This window comes from Podarcis raffonei, chromosome 6, assembly GCF_027172205.1.
Source record: "Podarcis raffonei isolate rPodRaf1 chromosome 6, rPodRaf1.pri, whole genome shotgun sequence".
In the NCBI taxonomy this organism is placed as follows: Eukaryota; Metazoa; Chordata; class Lepidosauria; order Squamata; family Lacertidae; genus Podarcis; species Podarcis raffonei.
Genome location: NC_070607.1, coordinates 68,551,825 through 68,573,999, shown reverse-complemented (window position 1 = coordinate 68,573,999; position 22,175 = coordinate 68,551,825). Strand labels below are relative to the sequence as shown.

At 39.3% G+C, this 22,175-nt stretch overlaps 2 protein-coding genes across 5 annotated transcripts in view; one reads left to right on the top strand and one right to left on the bottom strand.

Annotated features, from left to right (window-relative positions):
- Nucleotides 1-22,175, bottom strand: part of CEP250 (centrosomal protein 250) — a 133,247-nt gene that overhangs the window by 70,428 nt on the left and 40,644 nt on the right. The window lies entirely within an intron of this gene.
- LOC128416280 (ubiquinol-cytochrome-c reductase complex assembly factor 1) overlaps nt 1-22,175 on the top strand; it is a 42,186-nt gene that overhangs the window by 4,175 nt on the left and 15,836 nt on the right. For 2 of the 4 annotated variants that reach the window (XM_053393816.1, XM_053393815.1), the window contains exons 2-6: nt 1,800-1,944; nt 4,447-4,554; nt 9,911-9,983; nt 12,851-12,908; nt 16,970-17,078. In XM_053393816.1, coding sequence (XP_053249791.1) covers nt 1,840-1,944; nt 4,447-4,554; nt 9,911-9,983; nt 12,851-12,908; nt 16,970-17,078 — 453 coding nt within the window. In that variant the 5' untranslated portion in view covers nt 1,800-1,839. The remainder of the gene's footprint in view (nt 1-1,799; nt 1,945-4,446; nt 4,555-9,910; nt 9,984-12,850; nt 12,909-16,969; nt 17,079-22,175) is intronic. The other 2 variants (XM_053393814.1, XM_053393813.1) reach the window with 1 other exon arrangement.

Here is a 22,175-nt window from a genome sequence, read left to right as displayed (position 1 = left end):
CTATCATCAAAACTAGTCACACACACCATGGCATGAGCTATTTTTGCACCTTGGTAAATTCATAATGTACACTAGGTATAATCCTCTTGCCTGTTTGCGGGGAGATATAAGGCTAAGAATCTTGTCCCTAGGGTTCTACTGCTCCTTTTTCTAGATTTGGAGGTGTGCAGTGGAAATGACTTGGCTTGTAGTCTGTTGAAGCCAGCCATATGGCATGGGCCACATGTATCCCAAATTCCTTTGGTGTGTGAAAGTCCGTATGCTTTTTATGCCATACTCTGTGAGGAGGGTTAACAGACTGGGAGAATAAAGCAAAAGAGGGAAGGAGACTGAATGACAAAAAAGTTGTGAGCATTGGTGTAGAGCAGGGGAAACACTGACATGGAAGTGCTAAATTGCAGTTATCAACTAAGCCAGCTTTGTAAAAAAAATATGGTTGTTTTTTTAAAAAAAGACACAAAAATGGTTTCTTGCTTGTCAGCCCGCATGTACCTGCACTAATAATTTGCGGCACTTGGGCTTGAAACAACAAACCCCAGACACTCTTTAACAATGGGCACAACTTGCTGTTGTCAAGTTGCCTGAAGCGAATAGTGAATTCTTCCTCTCCATACTGGGTGAGTGGTTTCTCAACAACCTGGAATAAGCATAGCCAGTACTTTTTTAAAATTAAAAAAATATCATCTGACTAAACCTAATCTGGAAAGTAGTTTAGGAAGTGCTTGAGATGCAGTTACAAAATTTTGGTCCTGAGTATGTCCATTTTCACTCAGCTGCCTCTGAGACATTAATTGTGAGTTAGGTTATGTCACATGCTAAGGGCCCTGCATAGTAATTCAGATACATAAGCTGTTAAATATTGCAGCAGTTTCACAGCTAAATGCACACTGTATTTCACTTGTTCATCTGGTTGAATACTTTTTTAAAATGCCAAGTTGGCAAGCTTCACAGCTGGAACAGGCCCATATATTTCTCTAGTCCCACCCCCTCACCTTTCCTCTTTCCAGAATGTAAAGAAAATGTCAGATTGGGTTTTCTCTTAACTTCTTACTCTTTATGAAAACATGAAAAGTGTTTTCTATCTTGGTGACAGGGATGGGTGATGTTTTTCAAGCCAAGGACTGCATTCCCTTGTAGCTAACTTTCTGGGGGCTGGTGTCAAAAGTAGGTGAGGCTACAGCCATTCAGTTCATTTATTTTCTCACACACCTATACACAGGCATGCATTACATACTCTCTCTCTCTCTCTCTCTCTCTCTCTCTCTCTCTCTCTCTCACACACACACACACACACACACACACACACACACCCTTCACAATCACATGCCCTAGTTGTTCTCTCACACAACTATCCCCATACAAGCATTTGTTCTTTTCATATTCACTCACATCATTAACCATCGCAGATCCACTGCCTTCAGTTAATCTATTCCCCCATCCATATTGTAAACATAAGGGTGGGCATATTGTCAGCCACTTCATAGGTAAGCTGTGGGGTGCAGGAGAGGACAAAGTGGGGCTGGTAAGGGTAAAGGGCCAAGGAGAGGTGTCTCTCAAGGAGAGTCAAAGTCCTAATAGAGAGGCCCTGAGGGCCACATCTGGACTGTGAATCATAGGTTCTGCCCCCCGACTTATGATTTGTTCAACTTGGGGGGCACTACAATAATTGTCTGAAGAGGCTCATATCTACAGTAAGAAACCAACATGGGGAATTAAGAAATGAGCTGTATGCCTAATTGTAGAGCCTACTGCTGTGATTTATTTTCATAGTTTTGTTGTTGTTATTGGATCTTCATTAGGAAACCCTCTAGTGTGAGGGCCATCCATCCAGTGTCCTTGATGCCTGTCGAAGACTACTTGGCTCAAAGAGATGCACCTATGGAGTATCTTCACAGAAAAAGGGAGCAGTATGGGCAGGGACAGGGCACTTCATATGTACACTTTGTAAGTGGCTCAAACAGCAGTTGCTCCAGGCAGCTGTGTTATCATTTTAGCCAGCATCAATCCACCATCTCCTGCAATGACAGTAGCAGAGGTACTGGAAAGTGCTAGCTGTTGAAGACACTTTAGTCAGTATGTCCACTAACTTGTATGACAAGGTAGTATCAGAATACTTTAGTTTATTGTTCATTTTAATTACTTTTTATTATTTATATATATGTTTTTAACTCTCTTCTATCATTTTAATTTAATATTTTAATTTTTTTGTGAGCCGTTTTGAGATTTTATTACAACCAATAATATAAGCATTTTGTTAAATAAAATAAAATAAATAATTGTTTAGGTGTACCATTTCTAGAGGGTAGATATGGGCAATATCTGCTTTCCTTACCCTGGAATTGCAGATCACATGTGACTATTCATCAGAAACACTTGTATTTCGGACCATCACATGGCTTCACATACTGCCATATCTCTTTAGAAAACAAGTACCGTAAATGGTCTTGTGTGCTTTGCTTACATGCCAAAGAGAATCTTTGCTGCTTACAAAAAAGTCACCATGCTGTGTTGTTCTTGTTTTTATTACAAGACATGAAAACAGATAAAATGTATCTCAGAGTAGATACGTTTGAACTGCTGAATCTCTTTATACCATATTCTTTCATGCCTTTCTTCTGAAACGGCGCCCCTGAAACTACTAACTTCAAAAGACTCGAAGTCCATTATGGTATTTAGACTGATTAAAAGAGAGCTCAAGAGTTTGGGTAGACAATTTGAAAATATAGGGAACCGAATATTCTTAAAAGAGGAGTCTATTCCAGAATGCATTATCACATGTGCTTAGTGGACCTGCTTAGTGGCAAACAATTTGCTTCACCTTTTTTCAGGTCTGAATTGAACCTAAGGTATTCTCATTTTCACTTGTGATAGTTTAAGGCTTATAAAATTAACAACTGTACAGTTCTTAACAGTCTTCTAGAAGGAAGAGCATATACAATGTACTATGTGAACTACATTTCAGAGCCCAGTTCCTTTTACACGCACGTTAGAAGGATGTTTAATGAAGTTCTTGTATGCTGCTATTAGTAGGCAATATAATGCTAGTTTTAAAGGGACAAATAAGCATTTAACAGTAAAAATTGTTAAGATAAAACTTAACTGTACAGGAATAAGCTTTTTTGTGAGATCTTCCATCTCCGATTGTTCATTTCAGGGTTTTGAAAGTATATTTAGACAGCGATCAGTAACCTCTCATCCTGACTTATAGCTATAGGTATATACATGAATTTGTCGAATCTTGTTTTTCATGTTGCATATAGTGCTTTTGGTCATGGATTTCTCTGTTTCTTTAAAGCGCCAGCCTCACATTGGCTTCTTCAAGTTCATGTAGGCATAAATTACCTGGTTAATTAGAACAGGAAGGCCAAATGTATTGCTAATAATATATTATCTCATAGGGCTGGACGTCTTATTTCTCATAGGCAACCATGTGGCCACATACGCAAACATGTGGCCTTCATTCCTAACTCTCTTCAACTAGTCCAGCCGCCAGTTGGAACACAGAGTTACTGTTACTGTTGCAGACCATGCTGTGTGGTTTTTATGTGTTCCCATGTTAGGAACAATGGTTGTTTTTTTAAGGCTTAAGAATATTATTGAAGTGACAAAGGTAATCAGAAACACTGTTTTTATTGTCATGTAATGGCTTTGAAGGGGACGCGGGTGGCAGGGGACGCGGGTGGCGCTGTGGGTAAAACCTCAGTGCCTAGGACTTGCCGATCGTATGGTCGGCGGTTCGAATCCCCGCGGCGGGGTGAGCTCCCGTCTTTCGGTCCCAGCTCCTGCCCACCTAGCAGTTTGAAAGCACCCCTAAGTGCAAGTAGATAAATAGGTACCGCTTTATAGCGGGAAGGTAAACAGCGTTTCCATGTGCTGCGCTGGTGCTGGCTCGCCAGAGCAGCTTCGTCATGCTGGCCACGTGACCTGGAAGTGTCTCCGGACAGCGCTGGCTCCCGGCCTCTTAAGTGAGATGAGCGCACAACCCTAGAGTCGGACACGACTGGCCCGTACGGGCAGGGGTACCTTTACCTTTAATGGCTTTGATTTCTTCCCAACAATGTGGAAAGATAATGTTTTCCCACCTCGTGGGATACACTTATCCCATCTTCAGGACTACTGGAGGCCCACAAACATGTATAACATGTAAATGTGATATAGAAGCATAAAGTCTAACACAGACGAGCCCACATTGCACAGTCACTTACACCGCCAAGGCTACACAGACACCGGATTTCACATTTGTGTGGCCTGGTCAAATAGGACCATGCATGTGGCAGATAGGCATGGCAGCCTCCACCTCCTACTCCAGATTGGGCTGGCCTGGACAATACCTTTCCTCCAATGTGTGAAGCATACCTTTTGGCTTAATGTAGCTTTAATTTGCAGACAATGCTTTGTTGATTAAGATGTGACTCCTGTTAACATATTTCTTTGCTTTTATTATAGGTTTTTACAGCCAAAGACTCCCCTCAGCCATCTGAAGAGAAAGTAGGTGCTTTCACGAAGATAATAGAAGCAATGGGTTTCACAGGACCACTAAAATATAACAAATGGGTAAAAAATTCATCTTGTTTTCAGTGGCTCTAAATCAGGAAGGACTACCAGAATAAAGTAGTTCAAACTTCTGCTTACAAGCACATGTCTGAATGTCTTTTACGGTGCAATCCTTAGAAGGAAGTCCCACTGAGTACAGTAGGGGCTCACTCTCAGGTACACATCTGTAGGATTGCAATGCTACTTCACATTTGTATCTGAATGGTTAAAAGCTTGTGTATGTGCAGATTTTAGCCAATTATAGTGGACTGGCTGGATATTTGTACCACATTTTCTGGTGGAACTACCATCTGATTTATTTATTGATATTCCACTTAATCCCAGAGTGTCTTACAGCAGTTTTTTCTATTATCAATATGTCTCACCCCCAGGGGCTCAAAGGCACTAAAATTCTTTGGGTGAAAAAAGGCCAAATGAAGTAAAAATACATTATAAACATAAAATATGTCTAAAACAACAACAGAGCTCATATCTCACCTTGAATGACCTGTCTAAAAATACATTGATAGGATGGGGTGGGGGTGTACACAGTGACTTGCTAAATTTGTTAAAGAGGATGGGACAGGGGCAATTCCGGGTGTGGTGGTGATGGTATCTCTTGAGCTTTGTCCAGGAGATAGATTGATCTTCACCCCCAGCCCCTGGAATGCTCCTCTTTCCGTAGCAAATGCACCAGCTGCTTTTGTTTAGAAGCTTTATTTTTAATTTCAGTTCCTTTTAGTCTTCTCCTGTGTGTGTATTTTATTTTATTAAAAGATTTATAGACCTCCTTTCAGGGCAGTTGCCATGACAGGGCAGTGTACAGTGAAATAACACAATAAATATAATATAAAAAGCAGTGCAGTAAAATTTTATCCAGATACAACAATGAATCAAAATTAGATTAGATGAAAACATCTCAAGAGCATATACTGATGTTACACAACAAAATAACTGTCTGCCAACCCATCTCTACAATCATTGATTTGATAAGCCTGTTGATCTTTTAAGATGTTATTACTTGAAGATAAGGATAATGCCACTGGCATTATTGGACTACTTCTGCTGCTGGCCTGGCACCTTAGTAACATGGAAAGTTCTCAGAGGCCCCATTTCTAGTAATGACCCCATATACCATCATGGGCTGGTATGAAGCTCCATCCTGGGCCCTGTGAAATTTTGATCTGGCTGGCTTGGATTGCATTGTGATTTTATGTTGTATAGACATGGATGTAGCTGAATCTATAAAAACTGACTGACTGAGCAGATGGTTTGGCTAGCATACATGGGATTCCTTGACTCTCACAAACATTGCATTCCATAGTAAGCACCAACGATAGTGTTCACAAGCAAGCCTACGGTCACTTAGTCTGAGGTCTGGAAATGATTATTCCATCACCTCTCTTGGATTCATTTCATCCACTAACTATCCTCACTGCTTAAAAAAAAACTGCCTCCTATCTGAGCCCTCCAGATACCAATTTCCTGGGATTTCAACTATGTTTTTAAAGAGAACTAGAAAGTTGTACCTACCTATGTCTAGTGTTATATCAATCAAAAGTACGGTTTATGTTATAGTGCTTCTCTTCAGTACCACAATTGACCCTCCTGCCCATGCTGTCAAGTTGGAATTGGATGTGGTATACTGTCAAACTGCCTATGGCATTGGGATGTGAAAATGGGAGTTTTCACTAAATTAAGCATTTCTATAACTGTCATACTTATAATTTTCCATGTAGTCAAAATACTGTAAACATTCCTGTAATATGGAGTTGTTCAATTTGTGAAATTAAATACTATTTCTTTAAAGGAAGGTTCTTAAAAATAAGTGGTAGATACTTATTTGAGCTGGTCTTCTTGAAAGAACTAAGAATCTTATGAGAACTTAAAGCTTAGCTTCTATGCTTGCACCAACTATTAGAAATTTTACAAAGGCAGATGGGAGCAAAATCTAGATGTTTGCTGTTCTAATTACTATACTTGAGGGAAAACTTGGTGGAAGATAGTTGGAATGTTAGTATGGTGTCACAATGTAACAATACTTTGAGAGGTTATTCGAAAGAAAGCACACTGAAGTTACTAGTCAGTTATTACAATTCCATTTGGGATTAATTTTTCCAGTCCCATAACTCTACTACTGAACTTAGTAGTAGAGCAAGAAGGCCCTATACAGTGGTACCTCGGTTTATGAACTTAATCCGTTCCGGAAGTACATTCTTAAACCAAAGCTATTTTTAAACTGAGGCATGCTTTCCCTAATGAGGCCTCCCGCTGTCGGTGCCCTTCCACCATTTGGCTTCTGTTCTTAGACCGAAGTAAAGTTCACTAACCGGAACACTACTTCCAGTTTTGCGGAGTTCTTATACGGAATAGTTCGTAAACAGGGCTGTTCTTAAAATGAGGTACCACTGTATTACTGTGACACAGATCACGGTACAGGTAATGAGTATAGGCATTCTTTTCAATATCATTCAGGACTTAAAATGTAAGAACCAGAACCTTAGATTGGGCCTGGAAATGAACTGGCAACCAGTGCAACTGATACAACATCAGTGTAGTATGTTCTGACTATACCCACCTGTAACCGATTGGTTACACTTTGTTCCAGCTGAGGTTTCCCAACCATCTTCAAAGGCAGCCCCATGTAGAATATTACAGTGGTCCAATCTGGATGTGACAAATGCATGAATGACTGAGGCGAGATCTGACCTCTCTCATAGGGTTGCAGTTGGAGTACCAGCCTAAGCTACCATCATCACCAGAGCTTTCCCAGACAGCAGTAATTCCGGAAATACCAACTAACTGCCAACTGATCCTTTAGGTTTAGTGCAACAGTGTCAAGGACAGGCTGAAAAGCTCTATACAAAGGTGTCAACTGTCCCACCCACAGTACCTATGTCATATCTGGGTTAAGCTTCTCCCTCATTCTCCCCAAATGGTTTAGGAGCTCCACAGTCTCCTCAGAATAAGCTTGCAGAAGAGAAAAATGACTTCTCCCTGTGGCTTCATATAGATAATTCACATAGCAATATGGTTAGCAATATGTTTTAGATATAACTTGAGTTATTCTGCCTGCTTATCAGCTACCTTGATTCCATTGTGGTGTCTGGTGTTTTAGTACACATGGATTCTTTTTTTCCTTCCTTTGCAAGTGCAGCTTAAATTCAGGGTTCATCTGGAAAGGAAGATTTTTTCCTTAATGGAGCCAATCCCAGCAATTATTGAATTTGGAACCAAATTTAAAATGTGCTAAATACAAGTCCCATTTGCAGAAGAATGATGAGGAGTGCACTCCAACACTCCTTTTTGTGCTTTGTAGCCACAGCATTACCTTGATGTCAGATGCGTGTAGCTGAGGAGAAATGGATTTACATACCAAATGAGGACCCCTGGCAGGCCTGGTTTGCCCCATGGGCCAGATGTTCCCTATGCTTGCCCTATAGGAAGCTGCCTTATACCAGATCAGACATTTTTGGCCTGGCCCATATAGTCTTGCATTGCCTCATCTGACTTATATTGGCTCTCTAGGGATGTTGGCCAGGGTCTTTCACATTACACACAACCTGACACTTTTAGCTGGCGATGGCAGGGATTACATTTGGGTTCTTGTTTCATACTAAGCATGTGTGCTTCCACTTTTACTGCCAACAACACAGGGAAAAAAAAATAAGAATGTCAACTAGTTCACTAAATAGCACCTGGATTTCTGGGTGCTTCTGCAACCTTGTGAGATGCAGTTTAAATAAATACTTGGCCAATCAAATTGGAACTAAAGAGCCCAATCTAGATTCTGGAATATAGCATTAGGCTCTGGGCTTCTAGCAGCAGCACAAAGGGACTCCTTGTGCTTTTGAATCCTTTGGCTCTAGTTCTAACAAAAAAAAAAAAAAAGTTCTACATAGCACAGGAATGCCAACACAAGGGGCTTAAAAAAATCTGGAGTGGGTGGAGCCTGGGCTAATGCCAGAGCACACTTTTGCTGTAGTGAAGAAGTGAGTTTTGTATTTCAGCAACTGAGTCAGAGGTTTTCCCATCTGCTTCTCTTGCACATCTTGTGCTTGCACTGCAACAAGTATAATAGGGAATAGAATGGGGCTGAAACTTGTGGGGTGATTTGCATAGGGTGAAGATCCTCAGTCCATCTTTTGTATACATGCATTCATTGAGCCTAGTACTCAAAACTGCACAGAGCATGTGCTCCTTCACATGTGCCATATATTCTCTGATATGTTGTCACTGTGGGCTCATTCAGCTTATTTTCCAGATGATCTTTGTTTTCATTATAATTTCCTTTATGGGCCCTTTGAGGGTCTTTTTCTCTTGCTGCTCTTGCTTTTTCCCAGATCTGAGATGGAGGAGTATTGAGCGTCCTGCTCTTTCTTTGTCTTTATTTTAACTTTGCAGAGGCTCACCAGAAACCTGTCTGGAAATTGGCTTGCAGTCTCCTACACTGTTGTTGGTTTTTTTTAAAAAAAACTGGTCTAGACAAGTTGGAGTTCTTAGAAAGGGGAAGGGTTAGGATTAGAGGACCTGAAGAACTAATTAATCAATTGCTATAATTTTTACTGCCCAAGAAATTGTTAGTGTAAATAATAAATTGGTTAGTCATAATTTCCTGGACTGAAAAGAGATGGTGGCTACTAGCCAGTATAAGTTTAAGAATATTGCCAGCCCAACAAAATATCATTCTGTGGCAGGAAAATCCAGTAAACATAATGTGTTTCTTGACTTAAGAACATGGAACTGTGTCAACTTTTATTGGCGGAGTAGAAAAAAATATTGGCTGGAATATTGACTAATGTGTCAATGTATAAATGGTATACATGAAACGAGACCTTGGAAGGGCTAGTCTTAGAAGTGAGTACAGTATGCAGATATTTTTTTCATTTATGAACTTACTCATCAGATCTCCATATAATGGAATGAAACAGCAAACACATTAGAAAACAGTATTGCTCATGATTGTCATTAACAGGAGTTTAGATGGCCTAAATGTGTGAAGAGCTGAAATGCATGCAAAAAACCTTGACAGATGTTGATAAAAATGGTGCACTGCTGACTAGACAGTTTGAGCATTTGGAGTCATCGATATGATAACCCAAAAGTTAACTTAGTATTTTGGTTTGTTTTTAGTATGGGAGAGTGCTTCACAGTAAAATAGCAACAAACATAGCAGAATAATATAAGTATCTCAAAAGACTGAAGGCCATTTCCACAATTATTTCTGCAAATGTTTTAAGATAGCCAGACTATTTTATTACAGTCCCTAAACAAATGTATAGTTTTGATAGCAGAAGAAGTGTATTTGGTGTGATTAATGAAAACTCTCACATTACGCATGTTGTGAGTAGTAAAAGCAATTGTTTTTCCTCTCCAGAAAATCAAAATAGCAGCCCTGCGAATGTACACATGCTGTGTGGAGAAAACAGACTATGAGGAATTCTTTAACAGTAAGTTTTCCATCTCTCATCTCTTATTCACTTCTATTACATCCCCACCCTTAGGTTATGGAGGAAGTAGGACAGCCTGCAGCGTGGGTTTAATGCTCAAATCTTGCTTATTTCCTTGTAAGTGTGTATGCCTACACTTATTTCTGCCTGTTATAAGGAACAGTTCTTATGAAACAAAGCCCGCTATACAGGCAACATATTGCATATTTAAAAGGAAAAGAAAGAGGTCATTCATATCCAACCTACTTTTTTAAAAAAACCAAATCTTACCAATATGAAAACACTAGTCTTCACTGTCACTGCAGGTAACCCAGGCACTGAGTTTCCTGCCCTGTTGCCACTCCTGTATGCTCAACTTGTTTTTCAACCATCCTATGATCCTTTAATTATTCAAGCACAGAATGGAATGTGAAGCCCATGTTTGGAAGAGAGCTATCATTAATATGGCCCTGCAATAATAATTAATGACTTGGCTGTTAAACAAGAGAGTGGTTTTCAACTAATAGATCAGTGTATAATGAGCAATTGAGTGGACAACCAGAAATCATTAATCCATTTTTCCTCATCTTTCCAGTATATAACAGAATCAACAAAACCACAAAAACTAAAGAAGTAAACATGTAAAATTAACCAAGTTGCAGACAGAAGGCTTGCCTAATGAATAAAAAATGAATAAAAAAGTGGTGAGATGTCCCCAGAGAAGGTGCCATATGAATCTCTGAAGATACAGAGTTCTAGAAAAGTTGCGGTAACAGAGTTTTCCCACATGTTCCCACTAATCATGCTCAAATGGGGTTGGGAGATGTAGGAAGACTTCTTCCAGTGATTTGAGTGGATTGGCAAGATTGGTAGAAGGAATTGATCCTTTAAGTATCCTTGATGTAGGCTCTTTAGGAAATCTGCTAGGTCAGCTTCTCCACCCCATCTTAAGCCATGAAGAGCAAGGATCAAACGCACAAGTGGACTACACCAGTTGGGTTCATCATAAGTTTTGCTTGCTGCCACTCTCATCCCTGCAGTTTTTTAATTAATCGAAGCTCCCAGAAACTAGAGAGCCAATCTGGTTCTCACTCGTAAGATTGGATATTTGGGAGTGATAATTTTGAGAGTGCTAATCATTTCTCCATTCCAGAGGTCAGCTACAGCTTGAAGGGAGGGGGCCATAGTTCAGTGTTAGAGTACATGCACCCCAGTTTTAGTCCTTGCCATCTTCAGGTAGGCCTGTTTCCTGTCTGAAACCCTGAAGATCTGCTGTCAGTCAGCATGCAGATGATTTTGAGCTATATGGACCAATCGTCTGAGGCTAAAAAGGGAGCATTCTTTGATCACCACTAGTCACAGCTGAGAAAATCCCCCAGAGCCATAGGGATACAGTGGGGGTTGTCTTCCTCCTCTGCGGAGGTGAGAGGTCGCAGGACACATTTTAAGGCAAGTATATTAATGATGATAGTTCATGATCTTGGTATTACATTCTTATGTTAACACCTTGCTCACTCAAAATACAGTATTTGTTGTTTATTTAAAATGTTTATATGCTTAGCTGCGATTCCTGCATTTAGTTATGACTCCTGCATTGCAGGAGTTTGGACTAGATGACCCTTGAGGTCCCTTTCAGCTCCACAATTCTATGATTCTCCAGTTTAAGAAAAACCAAAGTTGACTCTGACAATTAAATAGCAAATAAAATTAAACTTAAAATGTACATGAAGCAATAGAAGCACAGGAGAGTATTAAGTCTAGCAGAACCATTGGTTTAAAAGAGATTTGGTAACATGCTGAAAAGCCTGGGCAAATATACTGGAAAAGACATGAGACTTGGTACCAGGCAAAAGTCCTTCAAGAGGGCATTCCACATAATGGGTGATAAAACTGCCTCTGCCTGGTAATCACCTAATTTTAGGAGTCAGGAACTTAGAGAAGGGCCTTCATATAATGTAAAATTTGGGCAGGCTTGTGTGGTCAAGTGTCTTGAGTCCTAAGCCATTAAATGCCCTTGAACTGTTCCTGGAAATATACTGCAGCCACTACAGTTATTTAAGAAGTTATCCTAGTTAGTAGCCTAGTTCTTCAATTTTCCAGTAACAAAAGTTTCCAAAAAGTCTTAAAAAGCACTAGAGCACATTGCAATAATATAGATGAGTTACCAGGGTGTGGATAGCTGCTGCCCATTTTTTTTTTTTTAAAGACAGGCTGTAGCCATGGGCATAGCCAGGATTTATTTTAAGGGGGAGGCAGGCTTTATGCTGGGGGGTGAGGCAAAATCAAAATACCTGCAATACAATCAGGCAGCTAGTTAAGCATTTCTGTTTATTTACTTAATGGGGGGCAGCTGCACCGCTGTGGCTACGCCCATGGCTGCAGCTGGTGTATCAGGCTTAACCATTTGAAGGTGCTGCATGCCGTGGGTGGCCCATGAATCCCCACTGTATCCAGCCCCATCCAGAACAGTTTGGACATCTCCCTGTTCTATGAATTGCACACCAACAGTGAAACAGAAACTAGGTCAGTCTAAAACCTGATAAGGAGCAATAAGCTGAAGCTCAATCCAGATAAGATGGAGGTTTTGTTGGTGGGCAATTTATCTTCCTTGTGGTATTAACTGCATAGCAAATTATCATTCATTTTTAAACTTTGCATAGGAAAACATTTGATTTTGTTACAATATTTATTATTGTATTTTATGTTGTTGTTATTTATACCCTGCCCATCTGGCTGGGTTTCCCCTGCCACTCTGGGTGACTTCCAATACATATAAAAACATAATAAAGTGTCAAACATTAAAAAATACATTTGTGTAAATTCATTTACTTTTTTTAAAAAAAGATTAAAGTAATGGATTTTAAAAATAATTATATATATTTTTTAAGAATTTCAGATGCCTGACACATTGAACTCATGGTTTTTAGTAGCACAGCTTCACGTCTGGTAAGCAAAACTTTAAAGCTATATTTTCTGCCCCTCAAAAGCTGTATTTTCTGAATTCTGCAACATCTATACCAACTACAGAAGTCTGTCACTGCTAGTGACAAAAATATTGGACTTGTGGGCAGTTTTTTAAAAAACAAAGGTCAAAGAAGCCTAATATTTGTAGTTATTTCTAAAGTCTAGTAGGGGGAAGGATATGGCTAGGAATAACTTTAAAATAAATAAATATATAAAGGTTTCATTCACCTTGAATGGAAAGGTCTCTTATTTAGCTGTTATAGGAAAATCTCACATTTACGTAAAAGTGGTTTGAATTGTGAGAACCTGTGGTGATTTTACTTTCTGGTTGTCAGAAGCCTTTAACAAATTATACCATTGACATTTACATTTGCACCTCTAAAATGTACCTACAGATTAAGTGAATGCCAGGTTGGTTGCATGTAGAATGTTTAACACCTCAGAAAGTGAGTTTTTCCTTCATTTGTTAAATAACTGGCCAAGAAAAATAATTAGGCAAAATATAGTTTTCATCTAAAGTTACGTGTTTGAAAAGGTCAAAGTGATATAGCAATGATGCAGAAGGAAGGAAATTATTTTTCCAATTGCTTGCCTCTCTGAAAGTTAATAGCACTAGATTTGAGTCTACCAGTATAGACGCTCAAAAGGTGTCACCGAACAAAGTGTAACCACATGACCCAGATAGCATGTGTACTTTTTTTTCATCTCTCCTTTTCCAAGCTTTCTCAATTACTTCAGGGTTCCAAATGATATTATGAACTTTATTCCAGTGGTGTGTGGTGTTAGCTTACAACAGGCATTCAGAAAATGAGACAGCTGAAAGATTAAAGTGTGTATGCATCTCATGAGTGCATTTAAGAAAGTCCCTTATTAGAGCACATTAATCACTGGTTTGGGGAAATAAAGGTGTGACGCAGAGACACGTGAATCCTGAGCTAATATAGGGTGCTTTGGGGGGATTTTGGTTATGTCCCAAGGTGAACTGGGGATCTGACCAGGTACCTGAAGTAAAGTGAGGTCCCGTGGTGCCTCAGTGATTAAGATGTCTAAAAATGTTGCAGAAATTTTTCTGCTAACAGCAAAACTAATGTATTTAAGCTTACATTGAAAGGGAAATACTAGGTAGGCTGTGAGGGAAGGGAGAGTAGACACCAGGATGGAAAGCTAAGCGGAATGCTCTCTTGTGATTGACAGGTCAAGCTTGTAATCAAAAGGAATTGTTTTACTTTGACTCTCCAATCTCAGCGTTCTTGAGGAGGAATGTTGAAGAAAAATAACCTTTGCTGTATATGAGCAAAAGCGCGGAAGCATATATCTGTCTTGTTTATTTAATTATTTTTATTTATTTAACAAACTTATATTTCACTTGATTGGAAATAGACTCTCTAAGCAGTTTACAAGAAACAAGCATTAACATTTTAATAAAAGATTTATTCTTTAAATAAAAGTATTTAAAGAATTCAAATACAGTGGAACCTCAGTTTTCAAGCGTCTCGGAAGCCGAAGGCCAAATGCCAAAAACCCAGAAGTAATTGCTTCCGTTTTCAAACATGCCTCGGAAGTCGAACAACTTCCGAGGCACATTTCTCCATTTTTTCAATGGATTTTGCCGACTGCCCATTGATCCTCAGTTTTTGAATGTTTCAGAAGTCAAACGGTCTTCCAGAATAGATTATGTTCGAAAGCCGAGGTTCCACTGTATAATTAAACTCGACAGTTAAGATGAAACAGCTTAAATCATATGCATTCATCACATGTATGTCTGGAAAGACTTGTCTGAACAAAAATGTGTTAATAAGGTGCTGAAAAGAATACAGCAATGGTACCTGCCTGGTGTCAATAGGCAGGGAGTTCAGAAGTGTGAGTGCTGCGAAAATAAAAGATTGTTTCCCCACCCCACCCTGGTACCTATTTGTTTGTTTGTTTCATACAATTTATATACCACTTGTAGAAAAAAAAATCAAAGCAGTTTACAAAAATGATAAAACAATGAAATTATCACTAAAAATTTACAGCCGTAATTTAAAACACAGAGAAAGTAAAAATCACAATAGACTAAAACAAATAAAAATTCATACTAACTTTAAGTGATTCCTTTTTTATCTCCCCTCTCCGCCCAACTGCAACGGCTACCCTTGCTGGAAAACCACAGCTTGTATCCTTCTGAAATTTGTCAGAATTCACTCCCTAATAAGGATATACCATTTCCTTAAATTCCACCCCCACCCACCCCCAAATAAAAGTTACAGATATTTCATTTTGAGCGCAACACAAGAAGTCCCGGAGCGAGTTGCCTGCACTGTGACAGGCTTTATTTATCCACCCTGCAGCAGGGGCAAAGGGAGCCTTCCTTTTTCTGAAGTGGACTGTGGCTTGGACCCTGCACCAAATTTAAGTTGAAACTGAATCTTGCGGCCAGAAACCAATTTTGCAAGTTGCTTTGGGTTACATTTTGTAAATAAAATTGACTAATAAGTGCAATAAATAATAATAAAAGTAATGATCTTGTCTTCTGAATGTTCATTCTTCATTGCTGATGTTAGACTCACAGAATTGCTAGTAACTAGCTCTGTAGATGGCCATCACAGCAGCTGAAAGCAGCCATGCTAATTGCTGTACTTGTATTTTTAAAAGTAAGTGTTGAATGTATTCCAAATATTTCTGGTACCCTTGCAGCTAATTACATCTCATTGATACTTTAATCATTCAAGCTATTATGTGTTACCTGCATTCACAACTCAGATTGCACTTTGCCCTAAGGCTGAAGATGTCAGGTTGAGGCAGCCCTGTGCTCATCAATTTCATTGTGCAAGCCTCCTTTATTTACCTCTTTCTAAAATGCTGAACAGGAGAGTGGGAAACTGTGATGTTTTATTAGAGAGCACTAGCTGCTTAATGGTGGTTAAAATAAAAACCCCAAAACAAAATTGAGGATGGCTATCCCAGGAGTACTCAGAAGCCGTCTTCAGTGGCCAAGTACAAGCCGTGCATTTTGGACACACATCCTACAGCTTGCACACCAACTTGCTCCAGGCTGAGGTGTTGGAAACCAAAGATATCTGAGGACCAAGCTAGTCATTAAATTGATCTTTGCATTTAATTAGCAGGTTTAAAAAAATGCAAATGGCATCAGTTGAAGCATGATAATTATTAGGATTGCAGCAGGTAAGGAGAGAAGTGCCACCTGAAAGGTTGCTTTTTCCTGTTGATACCTGCCTGTAGGTCTGTGAACCACCCTGAGACCTCCGGGTATAGGACGGTATACAAGTTCAATAAATAAATAAATATCCTCTCTTGAGGCCCTATTATATGTTCCACAGATATATGCCCATAGCATAGAATAAACTTGCCCTGTTCATATTTCTAAGGTAATTATCTTTTTAAAATAACATGGATAGTATTTTTTAAAATCCCAGATACTGTATTAATACATCTCTAAAGCAAAACTTCCCTATACTCAAAATATGGTTTGGTTGTTGAATAATTGAATATATTACAAAACATGACCTTATGGTAAAACAATAAAAAGTTTTGCAGCTGTGTTGATGTAGTTAGAAAATCTAAGAACCTGTGTCATTTAACCTCAAGTGGCAGTTGTTGTAAACGAGGTACTGTTTTTTAAAAAATAAACTCTCCAGATTCCATGACCTCATTCAGGGTGCTGCAACACTGCTCTGTGACAGCACTAAACATCCAAATATACAGCATATTTTAAAGCGTTGGGCTAAGTGTTACTTGAAAAAAACATTTGGTTTTTGTTCCATCAGTGAGAGCTTACGGTGCTTGGTCTCTGCCACTTTTGGATCCTCTTTTTTTGTTGTTGTTATTAATACAGGGAACATTTGACCAAAGTTTTATAGTAAAAACAGGTATGTCCATGGTCCCACGGAGCTTACAGTCTACAGGATGGTGCTAACGTTATCAGACACGCTGCTGCTCTATATTCCTGGGTCATGCACCAGTTGCATCTCCTTCTTTGTACTTCTCATACTCTTTAAGTCAAGATTTCCAGAATCTAATGTGTTTCCTTTGCTATCCTCTAGGATGTGTTTAGTACGAATGAAGCAAGAAGGACGAACAGGAAAATACATGTGTCGCTATATAGTTCATTCTATGTGGGAAGATGTTGAGCAACGTGGGAAGGTCATGGGAGTAAGTAGTCTTTGGCACAGATTCCTTTATCACATGACTGTCATGTTGTGTCGGTGTCAGGAAGCCAGTGCTTCAGAATTCAGATTGCCTTAGCCATGTGGTCCATCTAAAATTTTACTATTTAATGTATTTGGAAGAATGACGGAGCAGAACAGTGAACAGATGATGTTTCGAATGATCTTTTCTCACATGCAAGTACAGCTAGCCATAAACTTCATCTTAAACTAAATTTAAATACCTCACACTGAGGTAACAGCAACAGCTAATATGTATTCATCCATTTTTTTTGTTTTTGTTTATGGCATTTATATCCCACCTGCCTTGCCTTCAAGGAGCTCAAGGTGGCATCCCCTTCTCCATTTTATTCTCACCACAGCCCTGTAGGTTGTTAGGTTCGGCTGAAATCCTTAGCATAGCTGTGTGAGATTAGCAGGCAACTCCTCAACCACTGGATAGTAAGTAGGCAGACCTTGGCAAAATGAGGTATAAATGCTAGGTTTGACCAACTGGCCAGTGATTTCTTGTTGCCAGAAATAATCTAATGATGGTGTCCAGTTATTGCACTGTGGATTGATTCTTTGCAAGTGTTCATCCTTGATGGGAAAAAATTGCATTCTGACTACTTATACAGAATGGACAGCAGTTGCTATGACTTCATGGGTTGCTGTAGAGAGGTGTTAGCCACTCTCTTAGACACTCCCATCATTCTGTACCTGAGAAAAAGTCAGCTTGCTGCTCCTATGATGTACTCACAGTGGAGGTTTTCAAATCATCCTCCCAGTCTATAAAAAAGTGTGCCGCCTAATGCTGAGAACTAATTATAGTAAGCAGCAGTCAGAGCACTGGAAGGTCAAGGATATACCATCAGCTGCCCAGAGCAACAAGCTAACAATTAGCTAATCAAGCAGTATTTATTTCAGAAAGTCAAATCCCATCAAATTATGCTTTCTGAAAATATGCTCGATTTGGTCAGTTTCACCAATGTGATTTAAAAGGCAAAGCCCGTCATGTAATAAAAGGGAAGGCAAAAAGAAGAAGAAAAAGAAAAAAACCCTCCTGGCATTGCCATGGGATATTTTTTATAAGGTATTCAGTTTTACTTTCTCAGTAGTAATTCTACCAACTCATAGTTAATGATGTGAAGGCCTAGGGGAAAACACGGGAATATTTTTTCAAGAACTTTAAAATAACTTTCCAGTGGGAACACTGAAAATTTTGGGGAACACTATAAGGAGAAAATTTCTCGTGCAATATTTTTTTCTCTTTGAATGAGTGATATGGTTTTTAAGAAAAGGATGTATAATATTGTTATTTTTATATCAGATAGTCTACAGTAGAGTGCCTTATTCCTGAGTAAACTGTAGGCATATATAGCACACAAATTCCTTATGCATTTCTGAATCTAGAGAGCCCTGCCATCATGATGAAAAGACCATACATGGCCTAGTTTTCTTTGAATTGCTCCTTGCTTCCTTCCGGTGATGGTTGATTTAGTTTTGAGATTCTAGAGCAATTATTCTCTGTGGCTTCGAAATCTCTGGAGGTGTTGCATCTCTAAATGTAGCCAAGATTAAAGTTCAAAACATTGCTATTTCCTACCTGAGAAATAAAAATACTTGTACAGGAAAAAAATATTGCAAACCTATGGATCATTGATGAGGAATCTGAAGCCTTCCAGATGTTGTAGGATTCCAGCTTCCTTCCTTCCTGCTCACTGACCATTCTGGCTGGAGCTGAGGGGAGTTGGACTCTCAACAGCATTTGAAGACTCTCTGGTTCCCCAGCCCTGCTAATAGGGATGGGGATGTCTCATTTTGCAAACTATTATACCTGCTTTATTAATTAATTTAGAGGATCATTTAACTATAATGAGACTTTGTGTGGTTGAAACTACTGCAAGCTTTATTTCAGTTATGGGTTAGTAACAAAGAAGAAAATGGAGTGGTATTGAAAGACAGAGTATAGATTGAATAACATTTGTAAAGCCCTAAGTCCTTGTCCTTTTTGTAGATAGATATCTGGCACTGGCTTCTTAAGCTGTATATGAAGGCCAGAATAAAACATGTGAAGTCATTGTTTGCTTTATACATATTTTTCTGAATTTTCACATACAGAAAAGTTCAATTATTATTAATTTTTGTTATTGTTAGCTTGTAAGGAAGTCTGATTCCATAGTTTTCTTGTTCTGCTGACCCAAACAATGATGTTCCTCAAAACAGAAGGACTCACTTTTATGTTAAGAATTCATGGCAGAGAAAGTAAACTATCTCAAAGCAACGAGTGCTCATTCCAGAACATTGATCATACCTTTCTAGGCCAAAAGGGGGATTTCAACCTATGAAACTTGTTTACTCAAATTTTGATTTGAGATCTATCCGTTTTTGAGTTCTATACAAAAGCATAAATCGGTAATTTCATACTACCATAGCATATAGATATAGCAGTATAAGTAACAGGCACAAGGAAGGTCAGCTATACTTTTACAAAGAAACCTCATTTAGGGGAAAGCTTTATGAAGAAATTATAAAAAGGTCTGTAGTTAATTGAAATACTTTTGAAAGATAACTATGCTGAAGAAAATAAAACTTAGATAATATTTTGGCAAGGCAAGTGAAACATTGCTTTCATAGCTGGCAATGTGTAGAGAAAATGGATGTTAAAATTATATATTTCAGATCTGGTGGCTTTGTTTAGTTTTAGAACATGCCATCTGGTATTACAGATGTAAGGATAGCATGGTTTGAACCAATGCAATCCATTGCATTTTCACTTCAAATTTATGCTTATCCCTGTTTTAAATGGTGTATTAATTCATAGACTAGTTGTTAAAATTGTTGCAATCTGAATCTCAGCTGCAAAGTTTTGGGACCCTTTAACCTGGGCTCCTTCAGCACTCTTGATTGTTGGCAAGAGTTGAGACCCAAAACTTGACACAGCTGTAAAAACAGAAAGAAAGCCTTTGGCCTCAGCAATTCTACTGGTGCAGGCAGATTTCATATATAAATTTTACTCTCCTGCCCCTAGAACTAATGAAGTCAGTTTCTTTTGGTGGTTATGCAGCCAGGTGTGTCCAGTTTTGTGGCTAACCAGTGTTCTTTACTTAATTTTTCCACTTGTGACTTTTCTACCAAACTTAAAAACAAGCATGAAAATTGGCTTGATGCAGTGATTCAAAGTATTACTAGTAACATTAGGCTCGATAAAAGATTTCCTTTTGATCCTGCTCTGCTCTTGTGTCTGCCTTGCATTTTATAGGCATAAACTGTCTAATCTGTCAGCTGCTTAGTACCGTATTTTTCGCACCATAGGACGCACTTTTTCCCCTTCAAAAATGAAGGGGAAATGTGTGTGCGTCCTATGGAGCGAAGACGGCATAGCCCTGCAACCCTCTGGCGGCTGGAGAGGTGACGCGCGGCTATGGCAGGAGACTCTTTAGCCGCGCACCACCTCTCCAGCGGGGAAAGCGCGCGTGCGGCTAAAGAAGCCCCCCGCGACCCTCTCCCAGCTGGAGAGGTGACGCGCGGCTATTGCAGCAGCCTCTCCGCTGCGCCTTTCTGCTGCTCCCTGACCTGCTCTTTGGGGCTGGTGGTGGGCTTCCCTCCGCCAGCCCCAAAGAGCAGGTCGAAAGGAACCTGAAGCCTGGAGAGCAAGAGGGGTCGGTGCGCACCGACCCCTCTCGCTCTCCAGGCTTCCAAGGTAGCCGCCTGAACGCACCTTAAACGGCACCTTGTTTTAGAGTGGGAAAAGAAGAGGGGGGAAATTCTCCCCCTCTCTGCGCAGCGCCTCCTGCCGCTTCGCTGAAGGGGCGCTGGGCAGAGAGGGGGGGAATTTTTTTTTCTTGTTCTCCTCCCTCTAAAACAAGGTGCGTCATATTGTCCAGTGCGTCCTATGGTGCGAAAAATACGGTAGTTTTCGTAGGTGAGAGCCAGGGACAGAACCTGAAAACACAAATTAATGTTCTACCTAAACAAATAAATAAATCTGCTGAGATGCTTCTAGAAAAAGAAAAACCCTGAATCATCTTTTCATTTTCAAAACATCTGAACTGGGGATGGGTAGGATTAAAATAAATGGTAGATGTTTGTATATGTCGCTCAGTGAGTTATAGGCCTGGTTTGGATTGTCACATCTTTGCTTTTTAAGTTGATATGTTCACATTGTAACTGAATAATCCGTCTTGTTCCAAAAGATTGTAAATACAGTTTCCCAGTTCAGACAAAATGGGAAACCATGTTTAATTAGAGTCTTCTTGGTTCAGTCTCTGTTTGCTGTGAAGGAGTTCTTGCATGGGCAAAAGGTTTTGTATATCTCAGCTTAATAAATGGAGAGGTGTTCATTTGAATGCACCTATAGGCTACTCGCTGATGTAATTTTTTTTTTAAGAAGATATTTATTGAAATTTTCCACTTTAATACATTAAAAAAATCAAAAAAGAAAAAACAAAAAAAATTAAAAACACATACAATTTACAATCTTTATTTTCCTGTAACATATTTCCCTGACTTCCCCACACCTTCCCTTCTTATATTCCAATTCAAATTGTTAGTTCAACAAGTTCTTATCCCCATTTTTTAACCTTTTTCTATTTAGTTCATTTTAAAAAAGCCAATTTTACCTTATAAACATCAATATTTACATCAATTCTCATTCTTAAAACTTTTTTCTAAAGTCGACCCAAATTCCCTTCCACGACTTCCCCAATTTTCATACAAATAGCAAAACAAAATAAAAGCAAAAACAGATTGTAATTATGCACCCTTTGGATCCCCAAACTCCACCCCCCCCCTTTCCCGGTTTCAATCCCCAACAAATGTCCATCAGTCTTGATCTACTATCAGCCTGGAGATCTCACGTCCGAGGCTCTTAATTCTCTCTCAATTCCTCTCTGCCGGTTTTTTTGATAGTCCTTACTATTAAACACCAGATCTCGGAGAAGCTCTAGCCAAATGGGGTCCATGTTTCTTCCAGCCAGACCTCCATACTTAAAAGTGGAGCCCGAATCTTGTTTCTTACTCCTTTCAAGTCCAAATGCCCCCAAAGCATTTGTAATCCTTGGATCTTCAGATCTCCACATAAGGAGATCTCTCCATTCTTCAG